This window comes from Dermacentor albipictus, chromosome 1 (genome assembly GCF_038994185.2).
Source record: "Dermacentor albipictus isolate Rhodes 1998 colony chromosome 1, USDA_Dalb.pri_finalv2, whole genome shotgun sequence".
Taxonomy (NCBI): Eukaryota; Metazoa; Arthropoda; class Arachnida; order Ixodida; family Ixodidae; genus Dermacentor; species Dermacentor albipictus.
Window position 1 is genome coordinate 341,373,931 of NC_091821.1, and position 16,767 is coordinate 341,390,697.

General features: G+C 43.2%; 2 protein-coding genes across 5 annotated transcripts in view; one reads left to right on the plus strand and one right to left on the minus strand.

Moving 5' to 3' along the window:
- Positions 1 to 4,483, minus strand: part of LOC135906523 (zinc finger protein 532-like) — a 31,313-nt gene extending 26,830 nt beyond the window's left edge. The window contains exons 1-5 of one of the 3 annotated variants that reach the window (XM_065437996.1): positions 3,954 to 4,483; positions 3,670 to 3,825; positions 3,543 to 3,600; positions 3,363 to 3,473; positions 352 to 681 (exon numbers count right to left, since the gene is read on the minus strand). In XM_065437996.1, the coding sequence (XP_065294068.1) occupies positions 352 to 681; positions 3,363 to 3,473; positions 3,543 to 3,600; positions 3,670 to 3,825; positions 3,954 to 4,114 (816 nt within the window). In that variant the 5' untranslated portion in view covers positions 4,115 to 4,483. Of the gene's footprint in view, positions 1 to 351; positions 682 to 2,296; positions 2,813 to 3,362; positions 3,474 to 3,542; positions 3,601 to 3,669; positions 3,826 to 3,953 lie in introns of those variants that run through there. The other 2 variants (XM_065438056.1, XM_065438135.1) reach the window with 2 other exon arrangements.
- Positions 3,276 to 15,271, plus strand: Xpac (DNA repair protein complementing XP-A cells homolog Xpac). 2 transcript variants are annotated; one of them, XM_065438876.1, is made up of 6 exons: positions 3,276 to 3,418; positions 4,499 to 4,632; positions 5,660 to 5,872; positions 10,285 to 10,447; positions 14,056 to 14,173; positions 15,081 to 15,271. In XM_065438876.1, exons 2-6 carry the CDS (start codon positions 4,502 to 4,504, stop codon positions 15,230 to 15,232), a joined length of 777 nt encoding a protein of 258 aa, XP_065294948.1. In that variant the 5' UTR covers positions 3,276 to 3,418; positions 4,499 to 4,501; the 3' UTR covers positions 15,233 to 15,271. The 2 variants fall into 2 exon arrangements, with proteins under 2 accessions (XP_065294948.1, XP_065295011.1); XM_065438939.1 differs by lacking the exon at positions 3,276 to 3,418 and adding an exon at positions 3,488 to 3,512.
- Positions 15,272 to 16,767: the final 1,496 nt, after the last annotated feature.

Genomic DNA, 16,767 nt, shown 5'->3' on the forward strand with positions numbered 1-16,767 from the left:
TGGAGATGCATACCATTAGTGACATCTACAGTCTAAGCATAAAAATCTAGAAGTAAGGTGCTTTCTATTTGATGACACTGTTGCGAGATAAACGTAAATACCAAAACATAAAACATTTCTCAAGCAAGGACTTAAACCACAATGATGCCTGGTGGCAGCATTACTGCTTAATCAAAGTTGACAGGAAGTCACTGATAAAGCACCAACAAGAGAAACCCGAATGCAGAGGATAAGATGCATGGAATGACAAAATAGTCAATGGGAAGGAAAATTACCTAGATTACTCCTGCCACCCCTTTGGTAAATGTTTAAATGTACCCTTTCAAGCTTGAATACAACGTTGCAACATACCTGTGCTTTCATTATTAGGGTGCAGCGGTTGAACGCCAGATGGCAAGACCCACACTTGCGGCAGGGCAGCCTTGCCAGGAATGAGCGACGGGACAGGTGTCGTCGAAGGCTACGCGAGGTCGTATACGAGTCGGCACAGATGGGACACTCAAAACTGCGCTCTTTGCTCCCATGGCCTGGATCGGCAGGTCCATTTTCTTCGCACTTTGTACCAGCATATCTCGGGTATGGGTCCACCGACCATTCGCGCAAGAATTCATCCAGCGTGACGTGAACGCCGCTTTCCAGAGAACCATCTCCATCGACCACAGAAGCCAGATGTACAGCCCTCTGAAATAAGGTCAAATGGCAACTTGTAAATGCACAAGAAAACAGATCACAAAGCACGAGGCAACACAAACTTGTGTTTACATACAAACACTCGAGCAAGTTTTCAAATAATCTGAAGAAACAAACTGGCTAATCACAAGTTTTGCATATTTAAGTAGCCCTAACGTAACCTAACAATCCTGTTAGTTGAGTTGGCTCTCTGACATCATGTTAGACTTGATATGGAAATTATACAAGCACACCGGACACACACACAAACACCTCATGTTTGGTGCTTTCTCACGTCTGTGAGTCCACTGCAGCACCTAATTTTCATGTCTGATCTACTACAGCTTTAACATAGGCCCAGATGAATGAAAATATCTACAGCAAATGCAGACAGGTTTGCTAAAGAAACCATTAGCAGCAGACGGAGGCACATATATAATTCAGATTAGCAGTGTGCAGATTCACTGTGCAACACTAGCCCTGCAATACAAAACTATGGGATGTAGTCAACATGCCAGTATTGTGGAAGCAGGGAATCAGCACTCCACAGTTCAAACATCATCCCCTTCCAAATGCTCTGATTTAACTCAACGGCCTCATACACAAGCTAGACGAGACCTTTACCCCAAAGCTGTGACTGTAGCCCAAAACTGCAGCTTCACTACATGTTTTTCTCATAACTCCTAGCGACATGACAGGCCACAATTTCTGCCTCCACACTTCTATGAGAAGCGATGGAGTCATGTGGAATGCTTATCATGACGGCCAAAACAGATCAAGGACCAATACACTGACAGAAGTGACTAAAGCAGATAAAGGGCTCAAACCATGTTTTAATACAGATGTCTTTGGCTAGGTCTCCCATGGCTTTCTTTAGAATTGTGACTTGTGTCATTGCTGACACATATTTAAATTGCTATGGAGGATTTAAACAGCAACGATGTGCCAAAAGCTCCAAGTTGTAAAACAATCCCCCTGCCATTCATGTGATGCAGTTATTGCAGTGTCGCCCTTGTACTTCTACTTCAATTGTTTGTTCTCATGCTTCACACACCTATTGATTTCTTTCTAGTCATTTTTTTCTCACTCTTTTTTATAAAAGGACGTTTTAGTGCGAAGTACCTGCACTAAAAGTAAATGCATGAACACGCACCACTGCTGACGTACTACATAATCTTATATAACTTTACATGGTCAATCTGCAATTTTCCTAAGAATGCTGATAGTTTCTATGTTCACCTACACAGGTTCCTAATTCAAATACCTTTTTTTTTTTGCAAAAAGAGAATTAAAAGCTACTGCTCCAACGACGGGCTGTGGTATCAGTAAGAAACCGGGACGCCGCGAACTGCCAAATGAATATACATTAAAAGACGCCGCTTTGAGATGGCATTTTCCCGACCACTACGAAGCTTAACGAGGTGGCAGCTTCAGGATGCCACTGTCCAATCTGTTTCAGTGCACTACGGCGCCCGTTGTAATCATTTGTTCAATACTTTAGGGAATCTTTTAAATTATGTGGTCCGCTTCTACATGACAGCATGACATGTAGAAGGAAAGCGCCACTGTCACGCCATACCAGAAGGAAAAGAAGTAAAACGCAACAGGTGGCTAATTTGCAACTAACCTTGCGCACGGGGTTAGTCAATCTGGAATTCAGTCTTGAGACACTTGTAACTTTCGCGATGCTGTTATTTGTCTTGACTGCAACCGGAATTGTGCTCACTTTTTCCATAGCGATGGCTGCCACACGCTCGTGGATAGTGCCGATTAATAGACAACAGGTACTACGCGGAATTCATAAGAAAGGTGTGGCGCATGGTTGATTACCGAATGTAATCACAACAGTTGGTGCATCGGGTGTGACATAAGTTTAAAGAAACGAGCACGATCGGCAGGCCAACAACTGTGTTCTTGTCTACTGCTGCAGGAGCTGAGAGATGCTATGAGAGCGTGCAGCGGTAGCGCGCACTACACTGATCGCGGAATTGTCATGTTGCAGCGAATACGTCCTGAAAAAAAGCGCCAAATGTACGGATCACTGCATGTGTATTGCGACAAAACTTCGCGCACTTCAAAACATGCCCACTGCTAGAGAACGCGCAATCTGCCATGCGCGTTCCGATAGTGAAAGCCTTGTAGTTTGGCTGAATACCTTGCCTCTTCCATCGGGAGCTAGGTGGTGCAACTAGTCGGTTGAATTAACGTTAGTTAATTTGCCCTAGTAAATACGGCAAAACAAAAGTGGGCAATAACGTCAATTATTTTACACATTTAATAATACAGTGCACAAGCGCATATATTGCTTATGTTTTTGCAGAAAGAACCGAATAAGCCAACATTATAACAACACCGATCTAAACGAGCACAGTCTGTAGTCATGAGCATTTTCCTCCTCTATTAATGCCGCAAACGCGCATGCGCACTACGGCGTGCTTCTTGGACTTTCGTCGGCCTTGCCCGTGGCAGTAGATGCTGTGGCTTTAATCCTATCATTTGCCACCGTTAATTCGTTGTTAACCTGCCTGTCCACTGTACTACCGCTTTTAAGGCAGCACTAACGCTTGACCAGCCAACCACGCCGTAATCGCTGGTGCGGTTAACGCTAGGAAATCCCGGTGTTCCGCGTATATACTTTCGTGTAGTGTAGTTAAAAGGCATGAAATAAACAAGTCACCGAAAAATGAGCAAACCTGTCCTTCCATTGTAGTTCCACGGGCGACTTCTCTAGTAGCTGCTTTGGAGGACGGTAAGGAATTTTCCGTTTCTCCAGTACCTCGAGGCCTTTTACTTGCTTCAAGGGGCTAGACGCAGATCAAGCATCATGCGTTACTGTAGCGACAGTACGTACACGTTCACGTTGCGTCGTTTACCTTTTGCGGCGATTGCTCAGTTAGGATGGCTTTAGCGTTCTGCTTCGTCTTCAGGAGCCTGCATTACCAAAGCAATGTCAGAAAGCAGAAATATAAGTTCAGAAAAGAAAACGAGACGCGCTACTACCTATTATACTTCTCTGCAGTCTTGCTGCTCACAACAGGGAAGATGGTAGGGATGTAATTGGCTTCCCGCGGATCTTCTCCTTTAACATTACCAACGAAGTGCCTTGAGCAGACCTTGGAGTTTTTTGAGGGTGACCAAGCTCCTTTGACGTCTTCCCTGGAGAAATCATGATAGGCCCTTGCATCTTTACTCGCTTGTGGGCGACGCTAGTTATGACTGCGTACTTAATGCCAGTAAAGTTTTCCAAGGCTGTGTTTAGTCTTTACATGAAAGAAACTGCTCACCGGGCTAGTCTAATGTTGTCGATCCACTTGTTTTTGCGTTGAATATCGTGGGGTCTTGCGGGAAAGCCGAAGAAGCGGACTTTTTCGCCAGATTCATCGGTGCTTTGATAAGTGGCCGAACATCCGAGTACGCAGCACCTCACGCGACTCGCCTGTGACATCGGCTTGAAAACGCTCGACAGAAAAGAACCGCCCAGCCAATGTGCCACGCGGTCACGCGCTCGGTCACATCGCCGCTTCGTGCAGCATGCAGCAACGATGCCCTACGAAAAGTACCCACCCATGCCGCCAGTCTGCGCGATCGTCGCTTCTCGCCAGCGCGCTTTGTTTATTCATTATAACCTCTGAGCTGCGCAAGTAGCGTTTAGTAGCGGCGTCATCCTCTAGGCTAGTATTCGGCCTTTAACGACGAGGCGCTTAATAAACACTTTTTTTGTGCGCAATCCTCATTTCGTGCTTGTTTACAAACTCCGCATAGGGCACCCTGCATGGTCTGCAAGGGTGACTGCTTTCCTTTTTTGTGTGTCTGTGTTGACTTCATACAGAATATGGCCACTGCCAGCGGTGACACAACCGTGCCCGAACTTACAGAGGAGCAAAGGAAGGCAATAGCCGAAAAACGTGAGCGTGCCATTCAAATAAGGAAGGCCAAGTTGGCATTAAGGAGCATTACTGAAAGGTAAGGCTTTCTTTTGATACACAATGTATGAGACACTTTGTTCTTTAATTTCATGTACTTGAAGTAACATCTGACTGGATATTGTGCAGATAAGTTTAAATCCCATATCACTTATCCTTTGATTTTGATCTGTTTTGATTTAACCTTTGATATATATAAAGTGCTTGTGATTGCTGTGGGAAATGAGATGTGAAGACCTGCAAAATGGTGGTGTGGTTCCTCAAAACGAAAACTGGTGTGACAGTGTCACTGCAGTGGCAGTTTTCCATAGCTAGCTTTCACTCCAGTAGCATCCTCAAGCAAGAACTACAAAGGAATGAGCTCCTGCACTTGTCTGACTTTAAGCAGTGTATATTTAAAGTCTTTGAAGGAAGCTTATGGCAGAAAGGTATGGGTTGCATCTTTGCAACCATTCAACAACCTCCTCAGAGATTTGTTACCGAATAAGCAAGTCTGTGCAAGTGCCCTTTCTGTTCAACTATGTTGTCATGTATCAAGAGATATGATCCATCATCCGGACCTGTACGCATATTGACATGGATGATGAGCAAAACAAGAACAAGGTGAAAGCGGGAGCCAACATTTCGACAAGTGGACATGTCTTTTTCAAGGCAACAATATGCTTTACTCGGCACGGTATATGTTTGTTTTCCCTATTGACAGGGATGTAGCTTGTGTCTCTGTATTGCATTACTCTTGTTATTTCCTTATAACTTTTTGTTTACCTTCTTTCAGCCGAATGAAGCAGCAGGTCAGAGACATATCCCACTTTTCTTTTTGCTGTTTGCAGCAGCTTCATACTGACATAAACGGAATCCAAAAGTGTCCATGTACTGAGTTTGAGGTGCCCATGAGAGGACATAAGATGGTCACAAATAATCTGAAGCACTCCACTATGGCTTCTTTCATAGCCCAGGTTTAACTATTCCAAATTAGACCTCATTATTATGACCTTTGTTTTCTGTTCTGTTCAATACTTCTCTTTCTTATGGACCCTTTTGAGAGTGTTCTTAATCTTTCTTTGCAGTGCTGGTGGCTCTCCAACGAAGCAGCAGCGAGTTGTTGACACAGGTGGTGGCTTTCTACTCGACAATGGTACTCCCACGTCACAATTGGTACCAACACCACCAACAACAGTGGAGATGCCCTCAGAACACTCCACATGTGGTGATTGCGGCAAGCAGTTCTTAATGTCGTTCCTGCTGGAGAAGTTTGCATTGGAAATATGTGATAATTGCAGGTAATCCCCGTTCCAAAAGAATGAAATGTGCTGCCTCGCACTGGGAACCAGATCTTAAGAGTAAATACTGTGTAATGTTATACAAAGGCAGATAAATGTTAGTTAACAGGCAATTTATGTCTTCGGATAATTTGCTTCAGTTTATTCTTTTTTTTTTCTTCTACCTATACCCTTCTGTGAAATTATTAGAGTCTGAAGGCCCCATAGGGAAGTTTTCTCACTATGGTGCAATCTTCGAACAGAATACCTTATAACAGGTTTAAAATTATCTTGGGTTTGCTTTTACATTGTGGATACATGCACAAGTTCCCACAACATAATGAGTGCTTTCATGAAGTTTAGCTCAAGTACCATTAGTGGAAACACTTTGGGCTTGTGGTTAATGAGAAACAGTTTTATTGATGTCTTGAAAAGCCTTGTGTGAATCTTGCTGAAAAAAATAAGTCAACAATACCCTCTGATAAAAAGCACTTGTGGGAAGGAAAATACTATTTAATACTGTTAAGCAATGATCAAACTGAGTGTCATATTGTTTTGAGGCTGCCGTTTAACCAACAGAGGCATTACCTTTAAGATAGCTGCACATGTTATTAGTTTCGCAAATGTAGCAAAGAGTATTTGCCTAATGATAATGTAAATTCCAAGTTTATATACCGAGTTGTAAAAGTGCAATGAGTGTGTGCATCATGGACAGCTCACCATAAATGCTGATCAGAGAATAACAGGCAGATAGGAAACTTGATTGAAAATATAATGAAAAGAACAGCACCATCACAAAAGATGATATACATATGATGCATCTATGACATTTTGAATGTGACACTTTTCTGACACTATGTCTGAATGTGACACTTTTAAATAAAAGATGCTGGCACATAACAAAAGCTGGTGTTCCTTTTACATGCAGCTGCCTTATACATATAAATAATATGCCTTAATTTGAATATCAGTTTACATATAGCTATGTCTTGATCCAGCAATATCCTCCTGCCAAATTGGCCTGCTGCTGCTACTGATGTCCACAATCAGCATGGTTTCTACATCTTTAAACAGTCTACCTTATGTTGAAAGCTTAATTGCTTTTCTCAGAAATACAACATTTTGTTGGCCACGTGAGATATTTCACTATGCCACTTCCTTCTGATGTGCAATAAAGGTTTAGCAAGCACACTAGGCATACTGCACCAGTAGCTGAATCAAAAGGCTATGTAGGGCCTCTAGCAAGCAGTGTGCTATTCCTAAACCCTATGGTCCCAAATATTCTGCCACTTAATATGTTGCCTTGACTTCTGACAGCAGAGGGCACCACTGTCTTTTGGCTGAAGCAGTCTCTGCATTTCAGTAAAACTCCTCATTGATTCAGCACCTAAGATTTTGGCATCTGAAAATGTCCTTCAAGTGGATCCTCACTGTAGGAATTACTGAGATGCATTTTTAGAGCACACTAGCAGCATTTTGGGATGGACTAACATTTAAACATATAGATGCCTTTGAGCTTGAGGGTGCAGGTTCTCATTATCAAGCCACTTTTAGCCTCTGCTTGAGGATTCTGGAGTCAAGGTTGTTCCTGAAGCAACCCCACACTGTTGAAATCGCTTTGATGCATTATTGAAAAACAGTGACAGCTTCACTCAAGGTAGCATAGTTCTATTTTGTGAACACGGCTGGGATCCAAAACGGCTTGTGCTATTTATTTTTGTTGTTGCAATCAGCATTCCTTCTTTAATTTTGATATTCATTCTGACCAGACAAGATTTCATCAAATCCTTGACTTGACTTCAAGGCAGCATATTGAATAGAAGAACATTTAAATATTACTGATGTGAGGCTTTAGGCTTAAAGGGGCCATGACATCCGTTTTTCAAGGTTGAATTATGCATTGCACGTTAAAAAGTATACACCCCACAGCAAGCTGACAAAATTTGAGTGCATTCGATGCAGTAGAAAACTTGTATTCGAAATTTTCGATATTGCAGTGGAATAGTATAGCAGTCTGGCAACACTGTCTCCTAAGGAGTAACAAAAGCCAATCACAAACACCATGCATTTGTGTACTGCAAACACCAGAAATGATTGTAGCAGCCAGAAATACATCATGGTCATCGTACATTGTATTGCTTTCGCTAGTGCTTTGGCAATTAGCCTGAAATAGTTTTTGCAGGCATTCTCTGGTTTTTGCTGTTTTTGTCGGGTTAGTAAAATAATTGCAGGCACAATTCAACAGCTACACCCTTGCGTACTGTTGGGTGCCAGAGCATGCAAAGCAAGACAGCCACTGATTTTCTTGCTGTTTCAAAGCTGTCAACACAGCAGTGTCCCCATAGTTCCCGACGTCACATAACACATGCCAAAATGGCATTCGCTGTAAGTGGGAGGGGCGCAAAAGCAATGATTTCACATTGAAATTTCCAGCTAAAATGTGTGCTGAGAGCCCAGTTCTTTGTGTGCGTGCATGCGTGTTGTGTGTGTGTGTGTGTGTGTGTGTGTGTGTGTGTGTGTGTGTGTGTGTGTGTGTGTGTGTGTGTGTGTGTGTGTGTGTGTGTGTGTGTGTGTGTGTGTGTGTGTGTGTGTGTGTGCATGCGTGCATGTTGTTGGCGTATTGTCATATTGTCACCATTTTGGCCCCTCTGCTCTCAGTTACAATCGTAAAGTGAAAATAGTTGGAGGACCATGTCATGGCCCCTTTAAGGATGACTGTTTTGTATCGGCTGTATCAGCAGCTTTTCTTGAATGATTAATAAGAGCATAGAGTTTCGTGGGATAATTACTAAAGGAAACTCTAGTGCTAGTATCTACGCTCTTAAAATGGTTGCACCCTTTGGCGTGTATATTTGTCCCGCAACAATAATCGTCATCTCCTTGCTCACGTTTCTTTTCTTGAAAACTTGGCACTCGCTACTTTTCCCGGTCAAGAATGCTGTGTCATGCTGTGTTCATAACTTGGAAGTAGGGGCTCGCAGCAATAAGGAAAGGAAATGCGAGCAAGACATGACAATTATTGTTGCGAGACAAAATAAGCCCCAAAGGGTGTAAATTTTTTTAGGAATCTATGGGGGCTGCAAGTGGGGCAGTTCAGCCAACATGGGAATGATGGGTAGTACATGAATTTACCTAAACTTTATCATTCTACCTTTAAACGGGCTTTGATTTTTAACAAAGTACTGTATAATAAATTATTAAATATGCATTATTAAAATATTTTGATTGGAGAGATTCGAACACAGGACATCTAACACACGAAGGCGAATCAGAAAGTTTTTGCCCCTATTTTCTTTTAGCCAAATTATGGCTGTAAATGCAAAGTCAACATATCATTTCCTATCGGTGGACCTTTCTTGGGCCATCCCAGCCTTATCTGCGAGTAGCTGCACGGCACGGCACTGCTGTCATTTGTTGAAGATGGCGCTTGTGCTTCACACGTTCACGACCTACGAGCAACACAGTGTGATTCGTTTTCTATTGAGAAAGGAATGAACGCCCATCAAAATCCACAGGGAAATGCAGCCCATGTATGGGGAAAGGCGCCTCACTTTGAAAAGTCTGAGGTGGTGGTTTTGTGTGTTCGGAAGATGCCGTGAAGACTTGCGTGACAATGAGCGTTCGGGGAGGCTGCATGCATCACTGACTGAGACAGGGGCATCTCAAATTTAGGGCTGTGATGAGACAAATGTCTGAACCGGTGTGGGGGCTATGTGGAAAAATAGTGTAAGGTGCATAGAATGGTACATATATTTGTAATTACCTGTATGTGCCTTATTTTGGCTAATAAAAAATAGCCGCAATGACTTTCTGATGTGGCCTCGTGGAAGCACAATATTGAAGCCATTATACCATGGATGCATGCATCAACAAGCAGCATAGAACGCCCTTATGAATTTCTCACAGGCAAGCCAGTGCGTTGAGACTCTTGGTGCATTTCGATTCGATCACCTTGACAGGCTGAACCGTTGCAGTTAGTACTGGTTGTGCATGTTCGCAGAGCCTTCTGCACTTAGAAATTTATAGATTGCTCTCAAATTTAGGATGATGAAGGCAGATAAAGTGTAATAAACAAAGCCACTAGAATATCTAAATCTGAAGCATGAAGATCAAACAAATCCATGTAGTACCACCCGTCATTCTCGTGGTGGCTGAGCGATTACAGCACAAGAGTTCCCTCTAGTAATTATTGTAGGAAACTCTATGGATAAGAGTCTTCGTCATGGATGTTGAAGAATCCCAACTGGCGTGGGAAAACCCGGAGTTCCACATTGCGACATCTTTGATACCCTTCATGGTGACCTGGCATATGGAATCACAACTTGAACTTTGAATTTTATTTGAAAGTGCCATTTTCTAGTTATCCCTGCTGAGCAGCTATCAGTGTCACGGGAATTTGGAGCCTCAAGCATGCAATATTTCAACTTTTGCAGAGACAAGGAGGACAAGCACAAGCTTGTTACGCGAACAGACTGCAAGAATGAATACCTGCTCAAGGACTGTGACCTTGACTTACGGGAGCCACCGTTGAAGTATATCCTCAAGCCTAACCCACACCATGCTCATGGCAACATGAAGCTCTACCTGAAGTGCCAGGTAATGCACAACATACCCAAATATGAGAAAATTTGCGTTTCAGTTAATTATCACCAGAGGCCTACAGAGAAAACCAGCTGGACTTCACGTAAACAAAATGCATAGTACATCATAGCACAGTAGTCAGATTTACTGCCAGGCATGTGCCTGTGTCACACAGGCACTTTCAGCTTTCAAATTTCTACAGTTGCTGATTTCAAAGGCCAACGAAAGTGCCTGTGCAGCATCCTGTTTAGGCACAACTGCTTCATCCCAGCTTTGCAGGCAAGGTTAGAGAGTTGAAATGCGTAATTATGTTCATCAGTCACTTGAATAATTGGAGGTTCACAAATTTATGGATGTTAGTTCCAACGGCATCACTCACCAAAGTAGTTTGTTCAAAGGAGCTGTTCCTTTGAGTTCATTGCTTGTAAAAGTTAAACTACTTGACGAGAATTAAATATGATTCTATGCCAAGAGTGATGCCATGGTTTGTTTAAATATGCACTTAAAGAGGAATATTATATTATAGCCTGTAACAATCTTATCCTCACAATAAATTTAAGAAATCACACTAGCCACTTATTAGCACAGACTTCATTGTGTTACATTATAGTAAATGATGTTGGCAGTCCATAGCAGTAATCCTCGTCATTGTCCCGATAGGTACTAAATCTAGGTTTGTGGTGTACAAGAAATGACATTAAAGGTAAACATTAGGTGGATTAATGTTAGATTACATTTCTGAAGGCTCTGTGCTTTAAGGTAAAAGATAACATAGCCATTCAAAAATTTGCTCTTGAATTCAGCACCTTCTTTTCCTCAGTTTCCACTGGTTGTGAACTGAGGAACACATACGGCATTTGTGCGTCCTGCTCGTGACATGCCAGTGACGTCTCCTTCTGCCCAGAGCTGCCAAAATTGCCAACATAGAGCAGGAAGTCTGTGCTCTGTGGATGCTCTTGGAGGTGATGCTCTGGCACCATTGAAAACAATGCCGAGGTTGACATGGAGAGGGTGACACAGTTGATGAGGAGAAGGGTGCCAGGAAACAGCTCCAACCACATTAACTCAACGGAGAGCAAAGCTGGGAAATTAAGTGTTCTCTTTAAATATACTAAAGAAAAGGGAAATGAAAGTGTCTGAAGAGACACCTGGTGGCCCAGATCTTCTACATTACTCTTGCAATGCTATTAAGCAATTGTCCTCCCTTATACTTTCTTGAAGAGTTGTCTGTGTATTAGGCCTGGCCATGGGAATGTTACGCAGTGCCACTCTCAGCCATGGCGGTGGGTGTGGAACATATTCAACCACAGACAGCGTGTAATATGGGAACTTAGGGGCAGGCAAATGCCCAGTATACCCTCACGTGCTACCTTAAGGCATCAGGGCTGCCAAAGTTGAGACCCTTGCAGTGCAGTGACCAAATTTAAATTTACTCAGGTGTGTGACAAATTACATACTCAGAAGGAGTCTCCTTTCTCCTAGCGCTAGCAGAATAGTGACAAAGTTAAAACAAATCAAGAAACCCTATAATAAAGGTTGTTGGACCAAGCAAAGGGTACACAACTTAAGAATGTTTCGCAGGACACGTGCGAGATGCTATGATAAGAATTGTGCTGGGCAAGCTAGAAACATAGTTAAGCTGTAAAGTTGAAAAGTCTACATCATAAAACGTTAGGAACATAAAACATTAGGAAATAAAAAAAAAGGGAAAGTTGCAGAACCCATCTTGCGATGACTGTCGATGATAATGGGTTAACATTGAATCAGTATAGTGGCACATCGTATTACCACCATAAAAACTAGTTATGTATGAGGCCTGTACTGCAGTGGGACTCCTCTTTTGCGCTTTCCTAAGAACACTTGGCACCATCTAACACAGCCACCGCGAAGCCTGCACGTGGCCTCCTAAATACATGGCACACCAATGCATGCGAACGCTGAGAAACGCGCCATGCAGCAACCAGACTCCTTTCTCGCGCTTCTTTCTGGACTCGCCCGCACCGTCTAGTGGCACTGCCAAGAAGTGTTCATTGAAGAGCGGCACACATCCAGTGCATTCATGGCACAGCCTGCTAATGTGTCGGGTTGCTGTCCTTGAGGAACCTTTGTGACGTAGATTTGATTCTGGTCAACATCGGAGAAATTTAGATCTTTCTGGTGATTGTAGAGTGGCACATTCCGAGTGGCGCCTACCTAGTTGCCCAAGTTAGCATACACACCTACCAGCACCTACCTAGTGACCCAAGTTTTCATCAAAGAGGTTCTTTGAGACCAGCAGAGACTGAGCGGCACATACGCAGTGCTCCAAGTCGGCAGCAAAAAGTTTCTTCAAACAGCGGCACATCCCACATGTACAGTGACCCGCGTCAGCAAGAAAGGTTTGTAGGATATTTGTAGCACAGCAGCATGTATGTACACAATGACACATACTCAGTAACCCCAGTTGGTGGGATGGCTGGTTTCGAACCTTGTTCCCTCAGCTCAGCGTCCTGATGCGCAACCCATTCGTCGGAAAAACAGTTAGACGCAAACATTCAAGGCACATTCTAAAAGTAAGCTTCATCATTTATTTGCACGCAGAAACCTTATTGCCAAAAGAATATGTACACCATGGCATCATGAACTACGTACACATCTTGCTCTATTTTTCCACATAGTCGCTACCGAAATTGAGAAATTTGTCGTAGCGTGCAATCAGTTTGAAAACTTGGTGTCCTATAATGCAAGGAATCATTGCACAGCCTGCTCCATCTCGGCATTGTTTTGGAAGTGACGTCCCGAGAGGGCGGCTTTCAATGCAGGGAGCACATGCCCATTCATATCGGATAACGGCACACACTTCCACTGGTGACCACATTGTCAACACACGTCTCTCTGCCATCGTGATTTGTACTCGAATAACCTCGGGCATGCCAGTCTGCTGCTACTCTCTCTTCTTTGGTGCTCTGTGCATGTGTCATTCCTCCTCTGCTGGTGCTCCTTCCATCGTTGAACCAGCAACAAGCATGGATTCTTATGGCAATTATTTGTTTCACCTGGTTTACCATCTTCTCCTTAAAAAAAATGACAAAGCTTACTTTCGGAACGTTCCTCGTAGATAAATGTGAACACATGTGGTTACACAGATAGTCGCCGGAAAGTGTGTGAAGTACCCTAAGAATGCTATTGCATTTATAAAGCTTTCATGCTCATACAGTCTTTAATCTTTCATGTGTCATCATTTTCTTATGCAGAATTTTTTCCTTTATTTCTGCTTTCTTGGTCCAGGTGTCCCACTGCATTGGTGCAAGACAGGCCAGTTTAGTGTATGTGGCATTGAACTAAAACCTTTTGAGTGACAGTGTTCCAGTCCATTGTGTCTTTATCCTTCTGAATGTGTGCTGGTCAGCTGAATGTCAGCTGAACATTACCTGCTTTTGCAGTTTTACATTCTTTCAAGTTAACTGCTTTTACTCAAAGTGCATGATTGTGCTCTTGTGCAAGATTTTCTGCTACCTTTGACTAGCCACCTGCTGGCATAAACTCATGCCATTAGCGAAGTTTTATCGATTAAAAGCATGTGAAAAGCAAGCTGTATATGCCTCATGCTCTACTTGAGTAATCTTGTGCTTGTGACTTCTCAGGTTGAAGAGCGGGCAATAGTGGTCTGGGGATCCCTGGAAGCCCTAGATGAGCAGCTAGAGAAAAAGGATGAAGAGAGATCCAAGAGAAAACGAAAAGCATTTAATAAACGTGTCAAAGGTGGGCAGCATGCTACGCTATTTTTAGAAACCCTGTGTCTTTGTGCATATTGGAACTTTTCTACCTGCACTCGGACCTCTGCATTGTAGTGATGTGTAGAATGTTTTTCAGTTGCATCAAAAGTGTAAATAATGAAGCAAAGACGGGACAAATTCGGAGACGCAGACATTTCATGCAATGAGAGCCATGGCCTTTGACTCCTTAAGGACGCCCCCCACCCCCACCCCTTTTTTTTCTTTTCTGAAAAAACTGCAATAATGGCCCATTTCTCCTACACGATATTCCTAATAACATGATCATCTTGAATTTCCATCTCTCGCCTTCCCAGTGTTTTCCTTGGATTCGTATTAACATGGTTAGAGCACACAAATATGTCTACAAATATTGTGGGAAATCTAATTTAATAATAGCGATGGTGATGAAATGTCTACGTACCGACATCCGTGTTGTGAGGAGGGCTTGTCGTTAGCAAGAGAGTGATTAGCTCCAAATCTACAAGTGGTACATCAGTGCAGTACAAATCAACGAGAAGCCTTGAGAAGTTCGTGTAGTGAACTTTATGACTGTGATCGAGCCGGATGCGCAGAATGTGTTTCGGATGCTCCCACCGAGTGTAGCAGAGAAGACCCAGAGGTCCTTAAGTGCAGTTTCAAAGATTGCAACAATTAATCATGTGCACTAAAGGTAGCAGTTTAACCAAATGACACAGAAAGGAGGGGAACGTTTTGATGAATTTATCATGACTCCATGGCCTGTGCAGTCGTGACATATGAACCTGTGCAACAAATGCAGGTAAATTATAGGGGGTTCCAGCGAGAAAATGTAGATGTGGTGCATATATGGCATTTGCTTTGTTTTTATTTATTTATTTATTTATTTATTTATTTTTTATTGCCTTACATTGCAGAGCTGAGGATGACCGTAAGAAGCAGTTTGTACCGTCCACTTGGGCAGAACCACGAACACACCTATGGACCCGAGTCGCATGACTCGGACATAGATGAATACTTCAAAATTTGCACCAGCTGTGGCCACCGAATGAACTATGAGAAGATGTGACTTGTTTATGCAATAAACTTAATGTACATAATGCTAAAACATGGTAGTCATGATTTTGCTTCCAGCACAGCTTTCAGGATTGGCTATCATGCGAAGGAGGTGTTGCAGAAAGTATGATGTGCCTATCTATCACAAGGTGCTGTGCACTTGAGTTGCTTTTAACTGTTTGAAAGGTGATGGTTTCTTCGTCTACCCCCACAGGCTTTCATGTGGCAGTTACTAGTTTGGTTGGTATCTTACTTGATGCTCCGACTTGTAAAGCACAAAATTTTGGTCCACAAAGTAGTACTAGTAAAACATAATTTCCATGAAAAGGACGCACACTAACCACAGACACACAAAAGAAAATATCAGGATGACAACACCTCTTCTTGTTTTCTATGTGTCCTTTTAGCGGCAGTTATGTATCGGAGGAAGTCCTAGCTAGGTCAACAAGTTCTGCAGTGCAAGTGAGCATGCCTCTGTTTTGTGCAAACAAATTACGAAACCTGTACACACATTGTGCACTCATGGTCATCCATTAATGCGTACAGACCTCTTAAGGGAATACCGCATGATATTCAATAGCTCGTTTGAGTTTCTTAACACTTCTCATATTTGGGTTATTCCAGTTTTGGGCCACTAGGTGTGTCCCCCACACTAGGCAAATACCCCAGAAACGGTATGTGCCATTGAGCCATAAATGTATTTAGAGTATTACTTATTAGCACATGCACATCTCATTGCCATTCTTCCCTCTAGAAGTATAAAACGTGTGTCCTCGAGACATTGCTACATCAAATAGATGGGTGTTGGCAGTGGCGTAGCAAGGGGGGGGCAAGGGGCCAGTGGGGGGGGGGGGGGCATATACATGTGAAGACACCCGGAAATTGTCGATATCCTCGCCTTCCTCGACTGCACCCAAGGGGGGTTGTGGGGGGGGGTGACAGAAGACCAATGGGCTCCGGGTGCCAGACGACCTAGCTACGCCACTGGGTGTTAGAACTGCACATTCTTTTTTCACTGCACATTAAAAAAGCACTTGCACTCGTGAGGCCCGGCTGCCAGCATATGTCTTACATAGAGAAATAATGGTTCATAATGGTTAAGAATAAATAATTGTTCATAATAATAATAAGTAATGGTTCAGAAAGGTGGTTCATGGGCCCCACCTTGCGGAAAAAAAATTCACCGACGATTACAATGCTCCCCTGTGCAAAATTTGAGTGCAGCTCTACGTGCATTTTCATTTTGCTATATGTATATTGTCTGGTGCGGACAATCTGTCTCGTGCAGCATGTTGCAAATGAAGCGAAGTGTGGTATGACTGCCTTGCTATTCGAAAGATCGCGAGAGGCAGCACATGGGTGACACATAGGCGCAATTCACAGCAGTCGCTGCAGACAGACCTCCGCTAACGCAGCGCTTTGTTTTCATACAGACGATGCAAGCAACTCTGCCGCCATGCCATAGCCATCATCACCACAGAGCCTGTCTTGCACGACACTACGCTTTTCTTCTCACACTTTCACCATGCCCTCCTTCTCTGCTTTCTG

Bases quoted from the DNA above. Each gene is read 5' to 3' on its own strand.
- Xpac (XM_065438876.1), top strand. From the start codon at position 4,502: ATGGCCACTGCCAGCGGTGACACAACCGTGCCCGAACTTACAGAGGAG. The intron at 4,633-5,659 runs GTAAGGCTTTCT...CTTTCTTTGCAG, and splicing joins TTAAGGAGCATTACTGAAAG to TGCTGGTGGCTCTCCAACGA. The intron at 14,174-15,080 runs GTGGGCAGCATG...CTTACATTGCAG, and splicing joins ATTTAATAAACGTGTCAAAG to AGCTGAGGATGACCGTAAGA.